This window comes from Sarcophilus harrisii, chromosome 6 (assembly GCF_902635505.1).
Source record: "Sarcophilus harrisii chromosome 6, mSarHar1.11, whole genome shotgun sequence".
NCBI classification, from domain to species: Eukaryota; Metazoa; Chordata; class Mammalia; order Dasyuromorphia; family Dasyuridae; genus Sarcophilus; species Sarcophilus harrisii.
In genome coordinates, this window is record NC_045431.1 from 175816470 (window position 1) to 175838716 (window position 22247).

The 22247-nt window shown below is 47.6% G+C and overlaps 1 protein-coding gene across 3 annotated transcripts in view; it reads left to right on the forward strand.

The window, feature by feature from the left end:
* The window catches only part of GSR (glutathione-disulfide reductase), a 33119-nt gene that overhangs the window by 2709 nt on the left and 8163 nt on the right, over nucleotides 1-22247 (forward strand). For 2 of the 3 annotated variants that reach the window (XR_004230011.1, XM_031941460.1), the window contains exons 2-8: nucleotides 7730-7756; nucleotides 9999-10087; nucleotides 10928-10997; nucleotides 13939-14086; nucleotides 16416-16470; nucleotides 19734-19833; nucleotides 21009-21095. Coding sequence is in view for 2 of the 3 variants with exons in the window: in XM_031941460.1 (XP_031797320.1) it covers nucleotides 7730-7756; nucleotides 9999-10087; nucleotides 10928-10997; nucleotides 13939-14086; nucleotides 16416-16470; nucleotides 19734-19833; nucleotides 21009-21095 (576 nt within the window). In the remaining variant the exon portion in view is untranslated. Of the gene's footprint in view, nucleotides 1-934; nucleotides 1230-7729; nucleotides 7757-9998; nucleotides 10088-10927; nucleotides 10998-13938; nucleotides 14087-16415; nucleotides 16471-19733; nucleotides 19834-21008; nucleotides 21096-22247 lie in introns of those variants that run through there. The other variant, XM_031941461.1, reaches the window with a different exon arrangement.

A 22247-nucleotide genomic window follows, 5' to 3' on the forward strand; every position in this document is an offset into this window, starting at 1 on the left:
AGGTGGGCTCAGGATTAAAAGTAATGAAATTATTTGTCTGCTCAGATCCTTTTAAGGTTTAAAGCTTGAGCCCCACTTCAATGAAGTCTGAGTAGGGTTTTAGTATAAATATTAAGCAGGATTGAGAGCTTGCAACGTAGGAGACACAGAACAGGACTTAGAGACACAAAGAAAAAAGTGCCTGCCCTCGAGGAGCAAGGGAGAGACAAAAAGCAAACAAAGGAAGGTAACGAGACCGAGAGGGTTAGAAACAAGACGAGTGTCCTTTCAGGACCCTTTCCCATCCTTATGTGCGGGAAAACAGGATAACGTCTGGTTGGGCGGACTTTAATGGGCAATAAAGCCCCCTAATGGAGGCTAGATCGAAGAACCACCACGGGTTGCCCGGCTGCCTTTTGACCAGGGCACCGTTTCCAAGCCTCAGTTTCCTTTTAGGCGAGTGAAACCCGGGATCGGGAGGGCGCTGCCGGACCCAGGGATGGACCGTCTGGCCCAAGCCTCCTCTTGGAACCTGCAGGAGCACTCGCCGTGATCCGCCTGCCCTTGCGTGGGACGGGGCCCTCAGGGTTCCGTTCTCGGGTCCCCGGAACCGGCGGAGAGTTACTCGCTAGCCGCACCAGAGGCTTCCCCCACGCCCGCCTCAATGGCCTCGCTCTGCCTGGCGGCTGAGCTGGGACTGCCCGGAGGCCCGGCGGCGGGGGCGGCGCGAGCGGGGCCGCGTCCCGGGCCAGACCGGCATCTCCACGCCCGCAGGCGCCCCGGGCCCGGCCTCAGTTTCCCCGGCTGCAGGGGAGGGGGGGGAGGGCGGCGCCGGGGTCCGGGCGCTTGCTGAGTCACGCAGGGGCGGCGGCGGCCCGCGGGGACTTTGCCCACTTCCGCGTCCCGGCCCCGCCCCGGCCCGGCCCGCCAGTCCCCCTCGGCCTCCGGGAGCGGCGGCGGCCAGCGGAACGGCGGCACTGGCGTGGGCCTCGGCGTGGCGGCGGGCGGGCGTGGTGCGGCGCGGGCCCCGGCTGCTGCTAGCTGCCCTGGTGTCCGCGCGCCCCGGGCGCGCGGCTGGGGTCATGGAGTTCCCGTTTAGCTCCGGAGCCAGAGGCTCCAGCGCTGAGGTCGGTACCTATGACTTCCTGGTCATCGGCGGCGGCTCGGGCGGCCTGGCCAGCGCCCGGCGTGCGGCCGAGCTGGGAGCCCACGCCGCCGTGGTGGAGGGCCACAAGCTGGGCGGCACCTGCGTAAGTACGCCGCGGGGGGCCCGACGCCCCCTGCGCCCCGGGCCCTCGCCTGCGCAGAACCGAACCCCCGGGGCTCACCCCCCCCCCCCAGCCCTTGCCGGCGCAGCCCCGGCCCGATCCTACCTCGGGAGCCCTTTCTGGGCCCGGAGAGCCCCCCGTTTTCTGATCCTCCACGCCAGCCCCGCCCTTCTGAGCCCGGAGCCTCCCGCTGCGGACTCGGACCGTTGGTTTCTGGGTGAAATTCCCCGGAGGCCGCCCTGGGGAGGGGGCTGCCCCCTGGCCGAGCCCCGGCGTGGGCGGGGGGTGGGGCCGCGGCCTCGACCTCTCCTGGGCGAGCTTCTGGTCTCCGAGCATCCTTAGCCCGGGCCCCGGTCAGGCACAGGGCCCCAGTTTGGGGGACGGAAGGGGGGAAGGGCCCCTGCCCTCCTGGCCTCGGTTGGCGCAGAAGGGTAAGCGGGGAGGAGGGAGAGTCCAGCCCCAAGAGGTGGAGACGGGGCCCTGGGTGGGCGCGTAGGACAGCCAGAGAGGGGCTCCTGCAGCCGAGGCCGCACGGGCCTCCGAGGGGGAAAGTGAGGCTCAGGCTTCCCCAGGGACTAGTGCCCCGGCAGGGCCGGCCTCTCCGCGTCTTTGCTCCCTCCCTGGAAGGAAGGCGCCCCATTTTGCGGAGGAGCAAGCAAAGGCAGCACCCCGAAGGGGGGACGTGCCCATGGCTCTGAGGGGGGGGTCACAGAATTGCAATGCCCAAAGGTGGGAGGGGAAGGGACCATCCCTAGTGCTTTGTGCCCTCCTTCCCACCGGGTCAAAGTTTTGTCTCCCGAGTAAATACAGAGATGCTCTGGTCGGCATTCAAAGCCCTTCACACCTGCCCCCTCCTACCCTTCCAGTCCCCCCCGGTGACCTCAGCCTCCCCCCCGCCTGTCCCTCTCTTTCTAGTCTAGACCAGCTTTTCCCTGGATACTCACTCCTTTGCCCCAGTGACTGATCTCCCTGGTTTCTCCCCTGAAATTCCACCTTCCACCCTAAGCCTCCCCCAACTCCGCAGCCTTTCCTCTGTAAGTGTTGTTGTTGAATCATGTCAGTCTCTTGTGACCCCATTGGGGGTTTTCTTGGCAAAGATACTGGAGCGGCTTGAGCTGAGGAAACCGAGGCAAACAGGGTGAAGTGACCTGCTAGGGTCCCCCGGCTAGGAAGTGCCTGCGGTCTGACTCGAATTCAGGGCTTCCTGACTCTGAGCCCAGTGCTCTACACCACTGTGCCCCTGAGCTGCTGTTAGCTGCTGGCTCTCAGTTACCAGGCTATAACTTGTTTGCGTGTTTGCTTGATGTCTGTAGCAAGTGCTTAGTACATGTTTATTGACTGCCTGGAACTTGGGCCTAATGTCACTAAATCCAGACCTGTTTCTACCGCATGACTCTAGGCCCTATTCTTTTTTTTTTTTTTTTTTCCATTAAATTTTATATGTTTTTTAATTCACAAAACCCATTTTCTCTCCTTCCCACTTCCTTTCCTGGGAGGCATGGAGAGGAAGGACAGCTCACTTTTTGTAACAAATATTCGTCTCCTGTCAAAGTGAACTCCCACAGGTCAAGGCCCAGTCCTTAATGACTGCTGGCCAGAGCGGTGGGTTTTTCTGCCCCATGTGTACTCTTTGCGCTTGCCCCATGAGCTTGAGATGCAGGCTTATTCCTTTTCCATTAGACTGACGGTGCCTTTCGTAGGATTGCCTGCCTTTGGCACCATGCCTGGCACACAATGGGGTCCTTAACAGATGCTTAATCAAAGTCAGCAGACTGGCGGTGGAGTTTTGTTACTATTCCCTAAAGCTTCAGCCTTGTTTTTAAAACATCCCCTGGGGTTGTGTTGTGCACAAAAACTGATCCACCCCAGGCCCCTTGAATTGCCACACTGAACCACAGCTCAGCAACTGCCATCTTGATTCTTCCTCTTCCATGTTCAGTGGACCCAGCCCCATCTGGCAAGTGAGACAGAATCATCTTGGGATATATCTCTCCTTCCTTTGAATGGGATTGAGTGAACCTCAAAGATAACCCAGAAAGGCATCGTGTGTGGTTGTTCAGTCACTTTTTAATCACATTCAGTTCTCCCTGAGATGGATTTTCTTGGCAAAGATGTTGGCCATGTGCTTCTCCAGCTCATTTTACAGATGAGCAAACTGAGGCCTGAAGGGGTGGTGCAGGCTGTGGATTGTGGTGTTCAGTGGAAAGAGTGATGAAATTCTGGGTTTGCCCCAGGTCTACTGTTTGCCCCAGTGTGTGCTTACGCAAGTCCCCTGATCCTTCCCTGTTTCCTCTTTTGTAAAATGAGAGGGGTCAGACAAGATGACCTCCAAGGTCCCGTCCAGTTCTAGCTAGATATATGTGTGACTTTGGGCAAAGCAATTACCTCCCTAGTGGGATGGTTCCTGCAGAGAGTCAGGTTCCTGTTAAAGTCAGGAGTTAGAAGAAAGCACTGGTGTGGAAATTCTGGCAAACCCAGAAATTGGGGTTGGAGGTGGGCAGGTTGGGTTGGAGCCATGTTGTTGGGAAGAAGGACATAGAATGAGAATAGGGAAATCATAGGAAAGATGGGCATGTGGCAGACAGAAGCTTGTGCCATCTTGGGATGGGTTAAGAGAAAGCCAGTTTCCAGGAAGAGGGAGGTGGTGATCCTCCTGTACTCTGCACTGACCTGCAGTATAGTGACCATTGTGGGCTCCCCGATTTGAGAAGGACATTGACCAGATGGAGAATTTCCAGAAGGAGGGCAATCAGCATGGTGAAGGGACTGGAGTCTGTATTATATGAAAGAAGGTTGAAGAAAGTAGGGATGTGGATTGTGGAAAGTAGGGAAGTCTCAGCAGCAACATGAGAGCTTTCTTCACATACCTGAATGACTGTTGTGTGAAGGGGAGGGATCAGCTTTTGTCTGCTTGGCCCGAGCAAGCAGAACCAGGAGCAGCCATAGAGTGAAGTTTGATAGATATCAAGAAACACCTTATTCTCTTAGTTCTGCCCATTGACTCTGTCTCTGCACAAATCTCCTTAGGTTTCTTTTAAATCATTCCTACGTCATTTCTTAATAGTACTTTTTTTTGCAAGACAATTTTTCTCATTCATTATCTATAAACTTTTGAGTTCCAAATTTTCTCCCTCCCTTTCCTCCCTAAGATGGAAAGTGATCTGATATGGCTGTATATGTGCAGTCATGTAAAACCTATTTCATATTAATCATTTTATGAAAGAAGAAACAATTCCTGTATCATATCTTCCAGCACCATTATATTTCATTACAGCTCTTTTGGCTAATTTTAATTGATGGCATCCTCTCAGTATTCTTTGCCCCCACAAAAAGAACTGCTATCAATATTTTTGCTCATGTGGATCCTTTGTCTCTTTCTTTGCTCTCTGAGGTACAAGCCTAGTTGTGCTATTTCTAGATCCAAGGGCATTCATAAGTTGGTGACTTTGGGCATAGTTCCGTATTGTCTTCCAGCATGACCAATCCCTTCTAATCCTCAAATTCTGTGATATATAACAAAGGCCTGGACACCCAGCAAACATGTTTGTTCATTCACATGTCACAGCTGCTTCTGGGCCTTTCCATCTTGAGGGATATGGGGCTATATCCCTTCTTAAATTTCTCTTGGATGATGCCTCCAGCATTGTTCCCTTTCCTCAAGGGTCTGACTCAAGGGGCTAACCATGGTTTGGCTCTCATTGTCTGCCCCTGACTGGCCTTCTCCACATACTAAAGCCTCGTCTTATTCACTGTTGCAAGCTTGCCGTGGCCCCGTTAGCTTTGTGTTTGGGGCCTTGGAAGTGGGAAGAGGCTTCCCCCAATTTGTAGCCTTACACCCTCAGGAGAAGCAAGACCAGAGCCCCATGGCCTCCCCTAGAGTTATAGACCCTATCTATTACAGATCACCTGACACCAGGTAACAGTTATGGTAGAAGAGGTGGGGAAAGATTCACGAAAAGGTGTGAAGATAAAATTGACAAAACTGCTTGTGTGTGGAGGAAGGATGAGTGAGGAGCTGAACAGAATATAGCTTTGGAGCCTGCCTGGGTCAAGGGAGGCTGGTGATGCTTTCACCAGAAATAAGGAAATTCAAAAGAGGGTTTTGAGGGTAAGGTAATGTCATGAGATGCAGGAGACAGATAAAAGCCCTTCCTTATCTGCCTATCCTGTGTGACTCAACCATCCCACCCACAATGAAAAATGAGGATGTGAAACCACACAGATGATCTGGGAGGGATGAGGTGGCTGTCCAGGGGAGCAGACTTTTTTTTAGCAGCAGCCACATAGCTATTGCCTTGGATGCCAGAGTTAGGGTCAGGTGGGGATGGGGGCATGGGTTGGGAGAGTGCTTGATGGAGGCACGACCATCTTCCCAGATGGATGAAGGACAGATATGATGGGTGAGCTGACGCATCCAGTGGAATATTTTATGGTTTCAAGGATCCTGTCTGCTGGGGGCTCACTGCCCCAAATTCGAACACTTGCCTGGAGAGGCAAGCCAGAGTCTCTGGGCAGCCTGTCATGCCCAGGTCACTTATGCTTGCCCAAATGTTGCCTTCCTTCCTTCTTCCCCAATCTCTTCTCTTCCTCTCCTGGGTGATCATTGTTACCCCGGCCAGCTATCCCCAGAGCTGTGTTCCTTGTCCATGTGGACTCCTAGGGCAACCTTGTCCAAGGCTTTGTGAATAGCACCCCCTTGGAATATATTGGCTATGCCTTTACCTCTAGAATGTGTGCTTCTTCCTTATCTCATGTTTCTCTATTTAAGTGTAAGAACACACACAAGATAGTTGCTAAAAGAATGAGACAAAGATGGCATGAATAGTATTTTTAAGTGAGCTCAATTGCGGAGCTCTGAGCTAAGTACTGGGGGATACAGTAAAAAAAATGAACAATCCCTGCCTTCTGAGAGCTTCTATACCTGGAGCCTATTGGTGTGGCCAGCTTACCTATCATCCATCTGGGTAAATGCTTGTGTTGTGACAGTGTAGGTGATATTGGAGAGGGGGGCATGATGAGGGTGAGGATGTTGGCAGCCCCTTTACAAGGATGGGGAAGCAGAGGTTGTATACTGAGGGCCTGAGTTAGGGTGAAGGCAGGGAAAAATGGAAAAGGCAAGTCTTTAAGCATTTATTAAACACCTGCTGTATGCCAGGCACAGGGATGAGGTCTGGGGACTATTAGGCAACAGTTCCTACTATGTGCTAGGCATGGTGCTGAATGCTGGAGATACAAGAAGGGAAAAAGACAGTTCTTCCTATGTGCTAGGCCAGGGATCCTCAAACTTTTAAAATATGGGACCAGTTCACTGTCCCTCAGACTGTTGGAGGGCCAGACTATAGTAAAAAAAAAAAAAACCAACTTTGTTTTGTGGGCCTTTAAATAAAAAAACTTCATAGCCCTGGGTGAGGGGGATAATCGTCCTCAGCTGTCGCATCTGGCCCGAAGGGCGTGGTTTGAGGACCCCTGTGCTAGGCAGTACTGAGCACAGGGGCTACAAGACAGGAGAAAGACAGTTTCTATGCTCCAGGAGCCCACTCTCTAGTGGAGGAGACAATGTACCAACAATTAGGTTAGGAATACACTCTAAACAGGATACATTGATTACAGAGGGAAGGCACTGAAATTAAGAGGGTAGATACCTTAGCTGATACTTGAAGAAAGCCAGGAGGCTAAGATAAGGGGGGAAAGTGTCCCCGCCCTGGGGATGGATGCTGAGATGAGGGAATAGTCAGAACTCACACCCAGAGTCTGGAGTTGCAGGGTCAAGTGAAATTGTAACCTTGGGGCCAGATGGGATTCCAGTCAGCAGTTTGGGTTATTTAGTTCTCTAATTAAAGGGAACAGGAAAAGAATGGAGGGTCTTGACATATACAGCCTGAACTCCTGTGAGCAGGCAGTCAAGTGTTTAATCCAGTGAATGGTTTATTCTCTTAGGGCAGATGAAGCCATTTCAATCTCAACACAGAGGACCTGGATGCAAATTCTGGCTCTTGCCCTTCCTGGCAGTATCCCATTGGCCATATCACCTTCCATAGCTGGACCTTGGTTTCCCTAGAGTAAAGTAAGGGGTTCAGTGATCTCTAAGGTTCCTTCTATCTGTAAGCCTGGAGGAGTTTCCTTCTTTGAACCCTAAAACTAGGAGAAATGAAAGAAAACTTTGAGAAACCTTGAAAAGGCAGTGATAATATTCCCCAAATCACTGAAGTTCCCTCTGTTATATGATGAGAAACATTTAATATCTGATTTAATAAATTAATCATCCTGGGTGATCCAGCACCTTCTAATGGGAAAGTTAAAACATTTTCCCAGAACTTTGCCCAAACCAGATTATTGCCCTTCTTTTTTTTTAAACACTCTGGGAGAAGAATTCAGAAAACAGCTACTAAATGGTCCTGGGGTAGAGAGACCCTCTCTGGGAGGGAGTGCTGGGAAACTGGGCCTGGTTTCTTGATCTGAAACTGTTCATTTTTCTTTTTCAGGTGAATGTTGGATGCGTGCCCAAAAAGGTATTCTGTCTTAATTCCTTCCTTTGTAAATGGCTTGGGGTTGGGGCAGGTTGTTTGTCTTGGGAAGGGCTGCTGTCCTTAGAAACATGTCGACACTAAAGCCTGGATCATGCAGAGGTAGTAAGGTACAGTGTAAGTTCAAGAACCAGGGTTTGAATCCTCTCTCTGCTTGAGAGAGATTTACCCCAGGTAAATCACAATGCCTCCCTGGGCCTCGGCTTCCCCATCTGTCAGATGAGGAGGGTGTTCCTCAGAGGCCCCTTCCAGCTCTGCAGCTAGGATCCTCGGTGTGACCTTAAGCTAGTCACTTCCTCTGCATGGGCTTTAGTTTCCTTGTCTGTCCAGTGTCCTCATTCTTCCACTAGATCTCAGATGCTAGGACTCTTGGGCCAGTTCCGAGGCCTCTCTGGGTCTGAAGGAGGTTCTTTTTGCCCCCCTCCCCACCCAGGGTGCCCTTTTCTACCAAGTCTTTCTCCAGTGAAAAGCTTGCCTTCCCTCTCAGTTTTCCCCAGCAGTGGCTGTCCTCGGGGTCAGCACGTCTGCTTTGCCCAGCCTCCCGGTTTGTGGTGGCCCTGGCGCAGCCTTCAGATTGGCATTGGAGCCACTTGGTTTCTTGAGCAGCCATGCTGAGCTGGCATCGACCTCAGCTCTGCCAACTCGAATTCAGACTGGACTAAGCCAAGCGGGTGAAGGGGGTAGTGAGCAAGCCTGTCCTCTGGGGCCTTCCTCCGGCTCACCCGCTTGGCTGACCGACCCTGGAGATCGTCTGGCATGAACATCTAGGGTTTTCTGGGCTTACTCCTTGATTGTGGGAGCTAGTAGGCCTCCTGGTGTGGCTGAGAGGGCCTTGGAGCAGAAAGACCTGTCTTCCAGGCTTACGACTGGGCAGGCCCCTCTGTGCCCTGGGCAGCTTTCTAAGACTATAATTTGCATAGGAGCTGTCAAGTCAGGGCGCACCCCTTTTCCTTGGGTGGGTCTAGAAGTGCCCCATGGGGGAACAGAATGTTCCCATTCCAAACATAGCAGGAAGCACCCCATGCCCTCTTCTCTCTCAGATTGAAAGCTTTGGTGTGGGGTTCTTGCCTTGCCCTTTATTCTGCTCATGGGGACAGCCCTTCTGGATGGGTGCCATGCGGGCAGCCCAACCCAGCTTACACTCGAGGATAACTGGGGAGTTGGCAGTTTCCTGGTATTAGGCTGTCAGGGGATGGGTAATCTGCCCAGAGACTTTTCAAGGGTCCTTGAAAGGCTTTTTCCTTGAACAGTTAATCCCATTCCTGAGGTGTTGATTAAAAAAACAAACTGAAAACCCTCCAGCGAGAGGGAGTGGCATGCCTTTATCCTGGTTTACCAACCTTCATTTTATAGAAGGGTAAAGTGAGTTCAGGAGAGGGGAAGGGACTTACTAAGGTCACATAGGATCCTTGATTTTAAGTCCAGGATGGCCTGTGATTTGAGCTTGGGGGACCACTGATTATAATACCTATTGAGTGTTCTGGGAGGAAAAAAAAGACACAAATTGGGCAATTTTTTTTTTTTTTTTTTTTTTTTTTTTTTTTGCTGAAGCAATTGAGGTTAAATCACTTCAGCGAGGAAGTATCAAGTGTCTCTGAGACCAGATTTGAATTCAGGTCCTCTTGACTCCAGGGCTGGTGCTCTATCTACTTTGCCACCAAATGCCCCTAGGCAAATCTTGTAAGGGCTGTACTCAAAGTCTGGATCTCTGGAGCTTCATGAGGGCAGCTGCCTTCTCATCTTATAAATGAGGAAACTGAGGCACTGAATAGGTAAGGGGTTTGGCTGAGATCACACTGGTAGCAACTTTTGGAGGCAGGGCCTCATCCATTTGCTGTACCACAGTCCCACTCACGGCATTCTCGTACTGCCAACAAATGCCAGGATCGTATATTTGAATTAAATTAGGCCCTCGTGCTAATTGGAATCTTGCCACATGTCATTCCGAGACTCTGCTGCTTACCTACCATGAGTGTAATTTTGGTTCTCTTGTTGGAACAATGAGAAGGTTGCACAGGATGATGTCTTTTGAACCCCTTCCAGCTCCTGAGTGATAGTTGTTGGGGTCCTTGATCCTCAGACTCCTCTGAGCGTTTGGCAGACATTCACCATGGAGCTGAAGCAAGACTTAGCTTCTGCCCTAAAGAGCTGATGATGTCCTGGTTTATCCATGAAGCAGATTCCTTCCCACTGACTTCCCACTGGTCTTCTGGTACCTCTCTTCCAGGTCATGTGGAACACAGCAGTCCACTCAGAGTTTATTCATGACCAAGAGGATTATGGTTTCCAGAACTGTGATGTTAAGTTCAATTGGCGGTAAGTATGGTGATACATAGGGTGTGGTCTGAAAGCCAGCATAGATAGAACAGAGGGCTGGACTGGTACCACTCTAAGAAATGTTTAGAAGAGAAGCAGGTAGCATGAGCACATGGCAAGTTCTCCTTTTGGCAGTGATTCAGTCCTGAGACACATGAGCTCCTGAGCTTTGTGCAGGAGAAGCAAGGGGAAAGGCCATGTAGACCCTGCCCTCCACCTTAAGAAGAGGCTAAAGTAATGCATACATATTAGCAATTCTGCTACCAGAGCAGATGGGATGTGGTCAGAGCCAAATTGGAGTAGGAGAGGTGGCTTCCAGTGGTATTACAAATATAGTAGACCATGTTTAGAGAGTCATGTCTTATAAGTGTGGATCCCAACATAATATTTTTACTTTTTTTGGTGTTTGCTTGCATTTTTTTTTCTTTCTCATTTTTTTCCTTTTTGATCTGATTTGTGCAGCATGATAATTGTGGAAATACGTATAGAAGAATTACACATATTTAACATATTGGATTACTTGCCATCTACAGAAGAGAATGGGGAAAAGGGAGGGAGAAAAAAATTTGGAAGGCAAGGTTTTCCAAGGATGAATGTTGAAAATTACCTATGCATGTTTTAAAAATAAAAAGGTTTATAAAAAATTAAAATAGTAAAAACAAAAAAAGAAGTCATGTCCTTTATGGAGAAGGGTACTGACAAGGAAGTTAGGGTTGTCTTCCTCCCTTTTAGCTCTTGAGGGTTCTCCTTGCCTAGATGAATGGGGAGAGCTGTTTTCACACATGCTGAGACATGGGGCCGTTTTGATTGTTGACTGAAGTGATTCCAATCTTATTGCAGGGTTATCAAGGAGAAGCGGGATGCCTATATAAGCCGGCTGAACATCATCTATCAAAATAACCTCATCAAGGTCTGTCTCCTGCATTTTCCAGCCATTGGGGTTCAAAATTTTTCTTTTAAAATTTATATATTCATTTTTTTAAGACTAGGTCTCCCTGTATTATCCCACCAAGAAATACATTCAAGGTTACTCATAGGTCCAGTGGGAGACCTTTGTCCTGCTCTGCTTTTGACTTGGGCTGGTCATTCTTCCTTCGGCAACCTGGTGCCCTGCCCTGCCTTCAAGTACATGTACCTACAAGCACAAGACCACATAATATTGTGGTTTTAGGACAGATACCCCAGCTAGCCTAACTTATTGTAGTTCAGACCTTCAAGGTAAAGAGTTCCACCAGCATCAGCCTTTCTGGTCGCTGGGATTATAAGAATGCACACACACCCAGCAGGTTTAAAGTTCTTATTGTGAAGGTTGCTCCCCCTCAGCCAGGCCTTCCTACATTATCTATCAGCTTAGTGTACACTCAGCCCTGTGTTCCATCCTATGCTAGCCTTTTTATGCATGGTTACAGATAGGCCTGTGTATAATTTCTGTTTCTACCAACATATAATATTCCTAACTTTTTTTTCCCTTGACTTTCTCATCTTATTAGCATCAGTTGCTCAGTCCACATTCCCTCTCTGCTTTTCAATTGGTTTTCAGCTGGAGGCAATCAAACTCCAAACAGAAAATCATCTTTGTTGCTGACATGTTGGAGTTTGATAATCATGCTCTTTATTTAAAGGAATCTAGGATTTATTCTGTTGGCATTCCATAAATTTTGATAGTCTGTACATTATTGCTTGATTTCAGCAAGAGGGGAATTTTCTTGTGTGATTTTTTTGAAATAAATAGCATTCAGATTCTTCTTTTACTTTAAAATGTCTTCCCAGGTTATTCCTTTCAGCTCTATCCTCAGTTATGAACTTCTCAAAGTTACTTTGAATTGTGTTGATTTCTGATTTTTTTGTTTGTTTGTTTTGAAGCTTCTTTTATTTTGCCCTCTCTCAGAATGATTTTGTTGCTTAATGTCTCTTTCACTCAGAAAGTTTCTCCATCAGTTGTTCCAAGCTAGAATGTCTCAATATTGTTTTTTGGTTCCTCCATTACAGGCTTCAGTTTCATTTTTTTGTTTATACGCCAGCTGCCCAGTTTTTATGGAGTTTATGGTCTAGTGAATTTAGTTTCATTACTGGAGCCTGGGGCAGAGTTATTTCATTATTTTCCATTCAGATTTTTGTTCTTATCTTGTTCTTTATTGTTTATATGCTCTTATTTTGTTCTTTATTGTTTATCACATTGAAGAGTATTTTGGGGTTTTTTGGTTTATTTATTTCTCTAACTTTTTCTCTTTTTCTTATAATGATGTTATTTTCCTTTATTTGGCAGATTTGTGGCCATTCCTGTAGGGGGAGAGGGAGAGGGACTAGGCTTCCTTAGAGTCAGCCATCCATTTTGATGGCCGTCTTTTCTTTGATTTTCATAAAAAGCCTTTTCCATACTTGCAAAATCAGACCCAGTGTATATTTACTATTCACATTGTTAGATGTCAGCTATTGAGACATTCAGCAGTGAATGAATGAGCATTTCCTCAGTGAGGCCCTCTTTCTCTTCTTCAGCCCCCATGTTCTGCAGGTCCCCTTGGTCTGGTGACTTCAGATACCTCCCCAGGGCTAGCTATCGATTGGCAATTTTGGATCGTGATAGTTTGGTGGAGAGGATAGATGTTTTCCACTCTGAAAGTGACTGCCACAGACAGCCTTCTTTTCTGGGGGCAGGCCCACTGTATGTTAGGTTGCTGGCTTTACTTATCTCTGCCCAGAGCCAGAGGTGTAACTGGAGGTACCTGGCTCTTTGTACCAGCACACTCCCACTGGCCCCGTCCAGTCTCGCCCTGACTCTCAACCTTCTGTATGCACTTCCTGCCATCCCTGCCCCTTTTGCCACCTTTCTCCTTCCTTTCTAACCCAGGAATTACGTCACCATTCTTCTCATTGACTGTTCATGTTTGTATGTGATGGCTCTGACCAGCTGGCTAAGGGCAGGAGGGCCACTCACTGTCTGAATTGGAAGCTAATGGTACAAGAAGCTTCACAGTCCCCTGCCACAGTCCTGGGACTGAGAGAAGTAAAAGGGAGGACATGATGCCCTTTTATTACTGGCAGACACCAATGGCTCGTCACCTTTCAGTCAATGATTTTTGCATTCCACAGTTCTCTGATCTCAACAGTGGGTGATATGAGGAAACTCTTAGTGGTATACATTGCTCCTCTTCTCTGCCCTCTCGTCTGCTGGGGAAAATAGAAGTAAATCTGGAAGAGAGTGAAAGGTCTTTGAGTCATCCCTCATTTCACAGATGGGGAAACTGAGATCCAGAGCCTCATCATTTATTCTCACTCTTAGGTTCCATATACCTCCTTTGTTCCATTCTCCCTTCCTGAAAAAAGGCTTCCAAATCCGTTCTCTTTCTAATGAGAGATGGGCATTGCTTTTGCCTTAGTCCTCTTCTTTCTTGGGAGAAGCATCCTCATGCAGCACTGGATCTCCCCACCCAAGAGTTATCATTGAATGTCAGCTTTTAGCCTTACTAGCTGTGTGAGCCTGGGTAAGTCCCTCTCCCTTAAAACTGAGATGGGGATACCTGTTCTCTCTCTTACATGTTTGCACATAGGTGTTCAATAAGTGTGCGATAAAAGGTGCTTAATAAATGCTTACTAAATGATTGCTGAGAGGGTCAAATGAGACAATGAATGAATGAAATAGCATTTATTAAGTACTGTGGATGCATTCTAATGGGAGGGATAGCCCATGGAGGGAGCGGTAGCCTGGGCTGTCCTAGAAATGGTAAGTGGAGACAGTGCTTGGGAAGTACTTTGTCATGCTTGGAACACCACGGGCTGTGAACTGTTCATTGAATGATGTCAGTCATCACAGACCAAGTATATCCCTGCCTTTCCCCTTCTCTTTTTTTCAGTCCCAAATAGACATTATTCGGGGCCATGCATCCTTCACAAATGACTCTGAGCCCACTGTGGAGGTGAATGGGAAGAAGTACAAAGCTCCCCACATCCTGATCGCCACAGGGGGCTTTCCAACCATTCCCAGTGATGACCAAATCTCTGGTGAGTGAATGGAGGCTGTGATGCTCTGGGCTGGCCCAGCGTTGTGAGTTCTTCTGCATACATCAGACTCTGATCCCATTCACTGAATGGCAGTGGTTTCCTTAGTCATCTACTGTGGGTCACTATTGAACTAAAATTTGGGCTTCCCCTGTCTTTATAAGGGGACTGAAAGAGGGGCCCCTCTGGCAGTCCCGAATACCAGACACGCAAGCATGGTCCTGGGAAGGGGAAAAAAACCATGGGAAATTTGCTTCATTTGTGACCATTGTCTGGTACAAATGGGCAGGTGGGAAGGAGACTGGCCTTGGGAGTCAGAAGACCTGGATGTGAATTCCCACTCTGATTCCACCAAGGCCCAAATGGCAAGTCAGATTTCAGCTCTTCCCATCACAGTTTCCTTATCTGTCAGAAGGGAATGATAAAAAGTCTAATTGTTGTGGGGAATACTCTGGACTCTTAGAAAGTGGAGCTGCAGGGTACCCTTTACAAGACTGATGAGATAGCCAGAATTTTATTTTAGCAAACAAAATTGCTATTAGGACTTTGTAATTGTACCTTATAATTTGGTACTCCGGTACATTGGTACGCAGGGCTGTTAATGTAAAATCACAGCCCTTTAATGTAATGTTAATGTAAACAAGCCCTTTGAGGTCATCAAGTGCTATCCTGTCATTATCACGATGGGAAGGAAAGGAGATGGGACCAAAGTGTTTTAGATTGATGTGACACACAGGGAAATCTTAGACCAGCTTAGATTTTAAAGAGATGTGTTCAGAAGTTGGAATTAAGGATGGGTGAAGGGGGATAAATATGTGAACATGAGACAGTCTATAAGAGGGCTGGGTAGAACCAAGTGACTTGTTAAAGCAACCTCAGGAGAAAAATGGAAGGTTCAGACTCACCGCCCAGTCTGCACAGGGTAATGACAACACCACTCAGGCAGAGCAGCTCAGCTTGCCTTAGGTTGCTTTAAAGTTCTATACCATGGGCAGTGTGCTCAAGGGCCCGGAAAGGAAAGCAGAGATTGCTTAAACAAACATCCTGCTGCCTGTGGTGAGCTCAGGTAATTGGGCCCAGACATGTTCTGTCCCAGGGCATGGGATAAATTGAATGGTGCTTAGAATGAGAGATTTCCAGGTGGAGTAAAGCGCTCAGAGCTTAAAATCAGGAGATACCTTTGTTTCTAATTCTACTTCTGATACTTGTCAGTTTGTGACAAGAAACAAATTAGCACTTGCAAACCTTAAAGTGGTATAAATAGCTTATTAGTTGCTAGTGTTATTCTAAATAATAGCAGCAAGTTAAATGTGGCCTCAGATAATTGTTGTTTGATTATATGACTGCCAAACCACTGCCAGAAATGGCTAAGAGATCATGGATAAGACGCGGCGGGGAAGGACTGGAGAAGGACTGCATCCTGAATTCCTCCAGATCAAGCAATCAATCAGTCTGTGAGCAATCTGCAAATTGTAGGTGGTTGAATGTTCCTCACAAAGAGTGCTCTCTCAAAGGAGAGGGGTCTGCTCTGGGATGGAATGCTCTGCCCCTCACTGGGGAATGGGAACCACTCATCAGGCATGGAACGGTAGGAATTTATCTGCAGCCCCTGGCTTGTCTAGATGCCATTGAAAGCCCTTCCTGCTTTGAAATGTTGTGGCACATTCAATATGGCAGCTCATGTTTCTGTTGGGCTGCGTGTTCTATAAAGTACTTGTAAGGTTTGTAATTATACAGCTCCTTCTCATCACTTAAGTAGATCTTGCAGGCATTTTTGTCCTGCACAGATGAAGAAATTAAGGCTCAGAGAAATGTGACAAATTCCTATGCTCACACAGTTCCTAAGGAACAGATTCATAGGATCCCTATGAAAGGGCCTTTACAGTTGGGTTATCCAACTCCCTCTTAGACAGACGAGGAGCAGAGGCCCAGAGAGAAGTAACGACTTAGGTTACATGGGGATGAAATGATTGATGCTTCATTTTCTGTGCAACCTCTCATTACACCAGAGTTATTTTGGCCTTTTTTTTCTACCTAAATCCCTCTCCCCCAAAGGTGGATTACTCTAAGGAGAACAAAATATTACAAATTCTCTAATAAAAGCCTGTCTTAAAGAAATGTTATTGATGTTTCCTACTGTTTATTAGTCACTTCCCAATGTGCCTACCCTCTCCCACCTCAGGCCCTACTATTAAACCCTGCTCATAACAAAGAAAAGCATTTGAGCAAGGTCCACACCTCTCTATTTTTCATTCCTCAAGTGTGGATATCAGAAACCTTGAGCCTTGCCTCTTGCCTGTGGAGTCATGATAATTTATTCTTTACTTTCCAGGTGCCAGCTTGGGAATAACCAGTGATGGCTTTTTTGAGCTGGAAGATTTACCCAGGTAACCTCAAATGAGGCTCCCATCCAGGGTGGGCGCAGACATTGTCTTACCCTCATTCCTCAGGAGCCTAGGGATCCTGGCCCCAGCTGGCTGAGAATGATGCTGCTTCCACCTATAGGACTTCAGGGTTTATAAAAACAATAGGGCCCCCACCCCATTTCACAGCTGAAGAAACTGAGGCTCAGAGAGGTCATAAATCCTAGATCTGGAGATGGAAAGGATCTGAGAATCTAATCCCTTCATTTTCCAAAAGAAAAAGAGGAAAGGTAGGGATTTTTCAGTACTCGCAGCTGGGCAAGGAGTCAGAAATCGGCTTGAGTGGAGGTCCATTTTGTTAATTGTCTTGATTTGAGAAAGTCATAGAGATGTTAATTAAGACTAAGCTTAAAAGTATTTCATGGGTACATTTGGTTTCTGAAGAACCTGGTTGTTAAACTCTTAGCAGCATATGTTTGCATAGTACATATCTTGACACTGCCCCATGACCGATTGAGGAAACTAATATCATGCAAATGATGTTTGGTGAAGAACATGGCCTGGATGAGGATGAGGGTGAGGGCACCAGCCTCCTTCAGTTGTGACAGAGCAGGCCATTGATGTCCTGGAGGCTGATGACCTCTCTGTGACAATCTGAGTGGAGAGGACCAGAGCAGCTTGATTCCTTTAGTTCTGTGACTTTGTCTATTGGAGTTGCCCAAGGACCCAGCCTTTTTTTTCTTCCTTCACTGAGACAATGAGCAGTTCCTCTCTATTCCTTCTCAGATGTCACTTGGCCCTTAGTGTAATTTGGTGAGGAGAACAAAGAGGGCTTTTGGTAATTTACAGTCATAATGGTAATAATAATAGCTCCTTATAATTTACCAAATGTTTTCCTCTCAGCACCTTATGAAATTGGTAGCTCAATACATTATACCTATTTTATAGTAAAAGAAACCGAGGATCAGCAGTAATCCTTACCCGGAGTCACATGGGAATTGTACTTGGTAGCATATAAGCTCTGAAATTCTGATTAACTCTCAGAATGAGTCTCATAACAAAGCTAAGGAGCAGAAAAAGGTATTTTGTTTTATATTGTTTTTCTGACTTTAGTTGTATTAGGGAAAAGAGGAACATCGCAGAACTGATCAGATTGGTATGGGAGGTGGAGAGTTGAGGATAACTGAGGATAGAGAAGATACTCTTTAAAAAAAAAATTTAGTTAAAAAAATTTTAATAGCGTTTTATTTTTCCAAATACAGGCAAAGATAGTTTTCAACATTTACCTTTGCAAAACCTTGTGTTCCAAATTTTTCTCCCTCCCTTTCCTCTTCCTCTCCTAAACAGCTAGCAGTCCACTGTAAGGTAAACATGCAATTCTTGTAACCATATTTCCATATTCATCATGCTGTGCAAGTCTTTGGCTTCCTTGGCCCTGCCAAAGTATATGATCTTTGGACCAGAAAGAATGTTTTAGAGGAAGTTGAAATCTGAGATAAGTGGGGCGATTATAAGAGAGTTACTCTGGCCCTGCAGGGCTACATTCCATGGTTCTAAAAGAATGGGTCGATCAGACAGCATTAATACTATTGTAAAGATGGTGGAGTCATAGAAAAGTGCTATGGACCTGAAGATATGCAAATATTGTCCTGCTTTTCAAAAAAAGGGAAGAGGCCGAGTCTGGAAATGATAAGGCCAGCGAACTCCACTTTGACTCTTGGGAAGATGATGTAATGAAATGTGCAAGAGAAGGTTAGTGAGTGTTTAGAAAAGGCAGGAGTGACCACCAAGAGCCAGCCCGGTGTCATCAAGCACAGATTCAGCCAGACTCATCTCAGTTTCTCTTCTGTTAAGGTTCCTAGTCTGGTAGGTTAGGGGAACACTATCAAAACAGCTTCCTTAGCATAGGATGAAGCTGTGTCCTGTTCTTGCAGTTTGCTGGATTTAGAAGGGTCTGAGCTCCTTGTAAGGGAGATAGGATGGGGCTTGAAGAGACCCAGATTTGGAATCAGGGGCTTGTGTTCCCAGGGAAACTAAGAAAGGCAAGACAGAATCAATCATGAGATAAATAAAGGCCTTTCTTTTCAACCATCAGGACTCCATGTGTTTAAAGAGTTTACCGACAGCATATTTAGTGTAGGAGTAAGCTCAGGTAAGATTGAGCAGAGTAGGGAAGGAAAAAGGAATATGCATTTCTATGGTGTTGACTATGTAAACACAGCTTCAAATCAGAAAAATTCATGTTAATGAGTTCAAATCTGGGCTTAGACACTTACTAGTTGTGTGACTCTGGACAAGTCACTTCACCCTGTTTGCCTCAGTTACCTCTCCTGTATAATGAGCTAGAGAAGGAAATGGCCAACCGCTCTAGTATCTTTGCCAAGAAAACCCCAAATGGAGACGCAAAGAATCAGACATGAGTGGACAACACTCTGAAATATGAAATTGACCCTGCCTGAGTAGCTGAGATGGTGTAGACGGGAAGTGTCATAGGCATGGAGGAAAGTGATAAACCGAGAAATGGGTGGATTAGCACCAGTCTGGTGACCCAGCGCAAAGCTATGTCAGGACCCATCTGACCACCCTGCTCCCAGTCCCTGTACGGTTGGGATGATGAAATGGCCCCTTTGCCTTGATCCAGCTGTGCCCACTGCTTCCAAGCCCCAGCTTCTGGGGTTATGTGGCAGCTGGTTAGGCTCCCTGGTGAGGGGTCCTCCTCAACACAGAAGAGGGCAGGGACTGCCAGTCTCTGAAGCTCCTGAGGAAAGTGGAAGATCCTGGGGCCCCCAGAGTGTTTGCCATCGGCAGCATAAGAATCAGGGATCTGTAGCTGTGAACATTAGTGTGACAGAGGCTCCCCAGGGACAAGATGGGGGGGAGCGATGTCTGGGCTCCCACTGGCCCTGGGTGGTGAGAGAAAAGGCCTAGAGGGAAAGGGTAGATAGGTGAGCTGTTTTCCAGAGGTGGCCCAGGTTTCCTGTGTCCTTGTGGAAGCAGAAAAGGAAGGGCGGCCACAGAATGGAGGGGCCAATAATGGCTGGAGTTCCGTTGGGTTGAGGGGGCAAAGAGGGGCTGGGCTGAGCTGGAATCTGCCTAATGAAAGCATAAGGAGAGGGACAAGTCAAGAGCAGGGCTTTGTTTTTGAATGGCAGCACCAAGGCGAGAAGGAGACAGGGACTGGAACCATAAAGCAGGGAGAGCAGACCCATCTCTCTGAGAACTGCTGATTATGTCCGAGAGCAGTATTGTTTCGTTTTGCTAAAATGAACCCAGTGCTTCTTCTTTAGGCGCAGTGTGATCGTGGGCGCTGGGTACATTGCTGTGGAGATAGCGGGCATCCTTGCGGCCCTCGGCTCTCAGACGTCAATGGTGATACGGCATGAGAAGGTGAGGAGTGATGCTAATAAAACAATAATAATGATAGATACATCCTGGCTTACAAAGGGTTGTGTTACTCTTGTGTCAGCTCATCTGGAATTCAGAGTCCCTCTCTGTACCATAGACGGGACAGCTGGGTTCTTGACCTTTTGGGTGGCATGGATCCCTTTCAGAATCATGTTGTTAAATATATAAGACAATACTGAGGATTACAAAATGGACCCATTCTATTGAAATGAAATGATCAAATTATTTTTACATTAATGAATTATTAAAAAGAGAGAGGGGGCAGCTAGGTGGCACAGTGGATAGAGCACCAGCCCTGAAGTCAGGAGGACTTGAGTTCAAATTTGGCTTCAGACACTTAACACTTCCTAGCTGTATGACCCTGGGCAAGTCACTTAATCCCAGTTGCCTCAGGGGTAAAAAGAGAAAGAGAGAGTGTGTGTCCATGGAATCCAGGATGAAGAATCTGCTGCTCCTGTGTTAGGCTCAGTAACTGGTGTTACACTAGTTTTAGATGTGGACATGTTGAGGGCTAAAGAATCCTAGCCACTTTCACTGTGGAAAGTGGGCACCCTAACAGTGGGCACTGTTAGGATGGGCTTCTTGACTTTAGGATGAACCCTGAACCATGCATCCCCCAGAGAGCAGTCTGAACTTCCTAAAAATTCAAGGATTCTTCTCAGTGTCTTGGGATAAATGAAGGATTCCTTACATATGGATGCTGTGAATCTTGGATTTCTGATTTCTGCTTCTTGCTCCAGCCTCCTCTCTGGAAAGGGAAGCCTGGGTTTCCCTCAACCAAGGAGAATGCTCTCCTGGTACTTGTGGGTTGGGACCATTTACTCTAGCTCCCTCCTTTTATAGATGAGACAACTGAGGGCCAAAGTCACATAGGTATTCCCTGGACAATGTGGTACCTGGCACTGGATTCGAAATCAAAAGATCTGGGTTCAAATCCTGCCCTGTAGCAGGTAACAAGGTGGGGGCTGGAGCAGATGGCCTCTGAAGTCTCTCCTAGTTCTAGATCTGAGATCCTTAGTGGTAAATCCTCAGTTCCAGAGGATTTTAGATTTAGATTCAGCTTTTAGATTCTCAGTCTGACTTGAGATGGGATAAATATTATCCTCTTAAACTTTACTAATCCTTATTTTCCCTCCTCCCTTTGTTCCTCCTGCTAGGTGCTTCGGCATTTTGATAAGTTAATTAGTTCCAACTGCACTGAAGAACTAGTGAATGCTGGTGTCGAGGTCCTAAAGTACTCGCAGGTATGGATGGGCTGAGTGCTGTCTGGCCTGGGTTCACTTTCCCCCTCATGCCCTGCTCCTTTCCATCTGATCCCCCAGGCTCGGGGAGACAGTTCTTAGCTTCTCCTCATGGTGGATAGACTTGGAAGGGGTCAGATAGAGAGAAGGGTGAAATGGGAGAAACAAGGCTGCTGTGGAATGGGGATTCAAGCCCCCTGGGTCACTTTCATGCAAAGACTTCTTTAATAGTGGGTGGTTTCAGGACAAACAAGTCTGTAGCGTCTCTCACCGAAGACCTTTCTGCCTGCACTGAGAGGATGGAACTTTTGCCTTCAGAATGAGCCTCTCTCAGGGCCTCCCCCCAAGAGCAGTCTGAAGGTGGTGCAGCTTCTCTTGAGAAGGGAAGGAGCCCCATGTTTGCCCTAACCATGTTTGGGTTATATGGACCTGTGCTCCTGTGGCAGGCTTCCATGTCCCATCCAGGCTAGCTTATGCTTCTCAATTAACTTACATTGCTTTAGTGTTGCTTTGGCGTCCATAGTGCAGTCTCTGAGGAGTCAGTTCCACAGGAGTGCCTAAGCCTCTCCGGGGGACCTCTGGAGGGCCCCTCTGGAGAGAGGGCCTTCACAGACTATGGAGAGTGGACAGAGAGGAGAGGCAAGCACTGAGTAGTACAGTGGATCAATGCCTGGGCTCAAAGGTGACCATTTATCCTCTGTAACATGAGGCTGGATTTGAGGGACTCTTGAGATCTCTCTGGCCCCAGGACCAGGATCCCAGGATGGCATGTGACTTCTCAAGCCCCTGGGAACTTGTCAAAGCTAAAATGACTCAATGATTACCAACCTATCCTGGCCCCTTTCTAGGTACTCCCTGTACTGGTAAGCTGCTCTCTGTGCATAGACCCAAGCTGAGCTTCTCCAAGAGTTTGTATTCTGATGGAGGACGTGAAACCTCTACAGGGCAATAAATCCATGGTGGTTTAAGAAGGAAGAGAAGGGAATCACCCCAGGGTGCTGGAGAGAGGGAAAATCAGGGAAGGCTTCATGAAGAGGTGGTATCTTAGTTGAGAAAGACTTAAGATGGTGAGCAGTGGAGAGGAGGAGGGAGTGTTCCAGTTACAGGGGCAGCCAGGAGGCTTTCATGAGGGGCACTGAGGCACAGGAAGGCTTA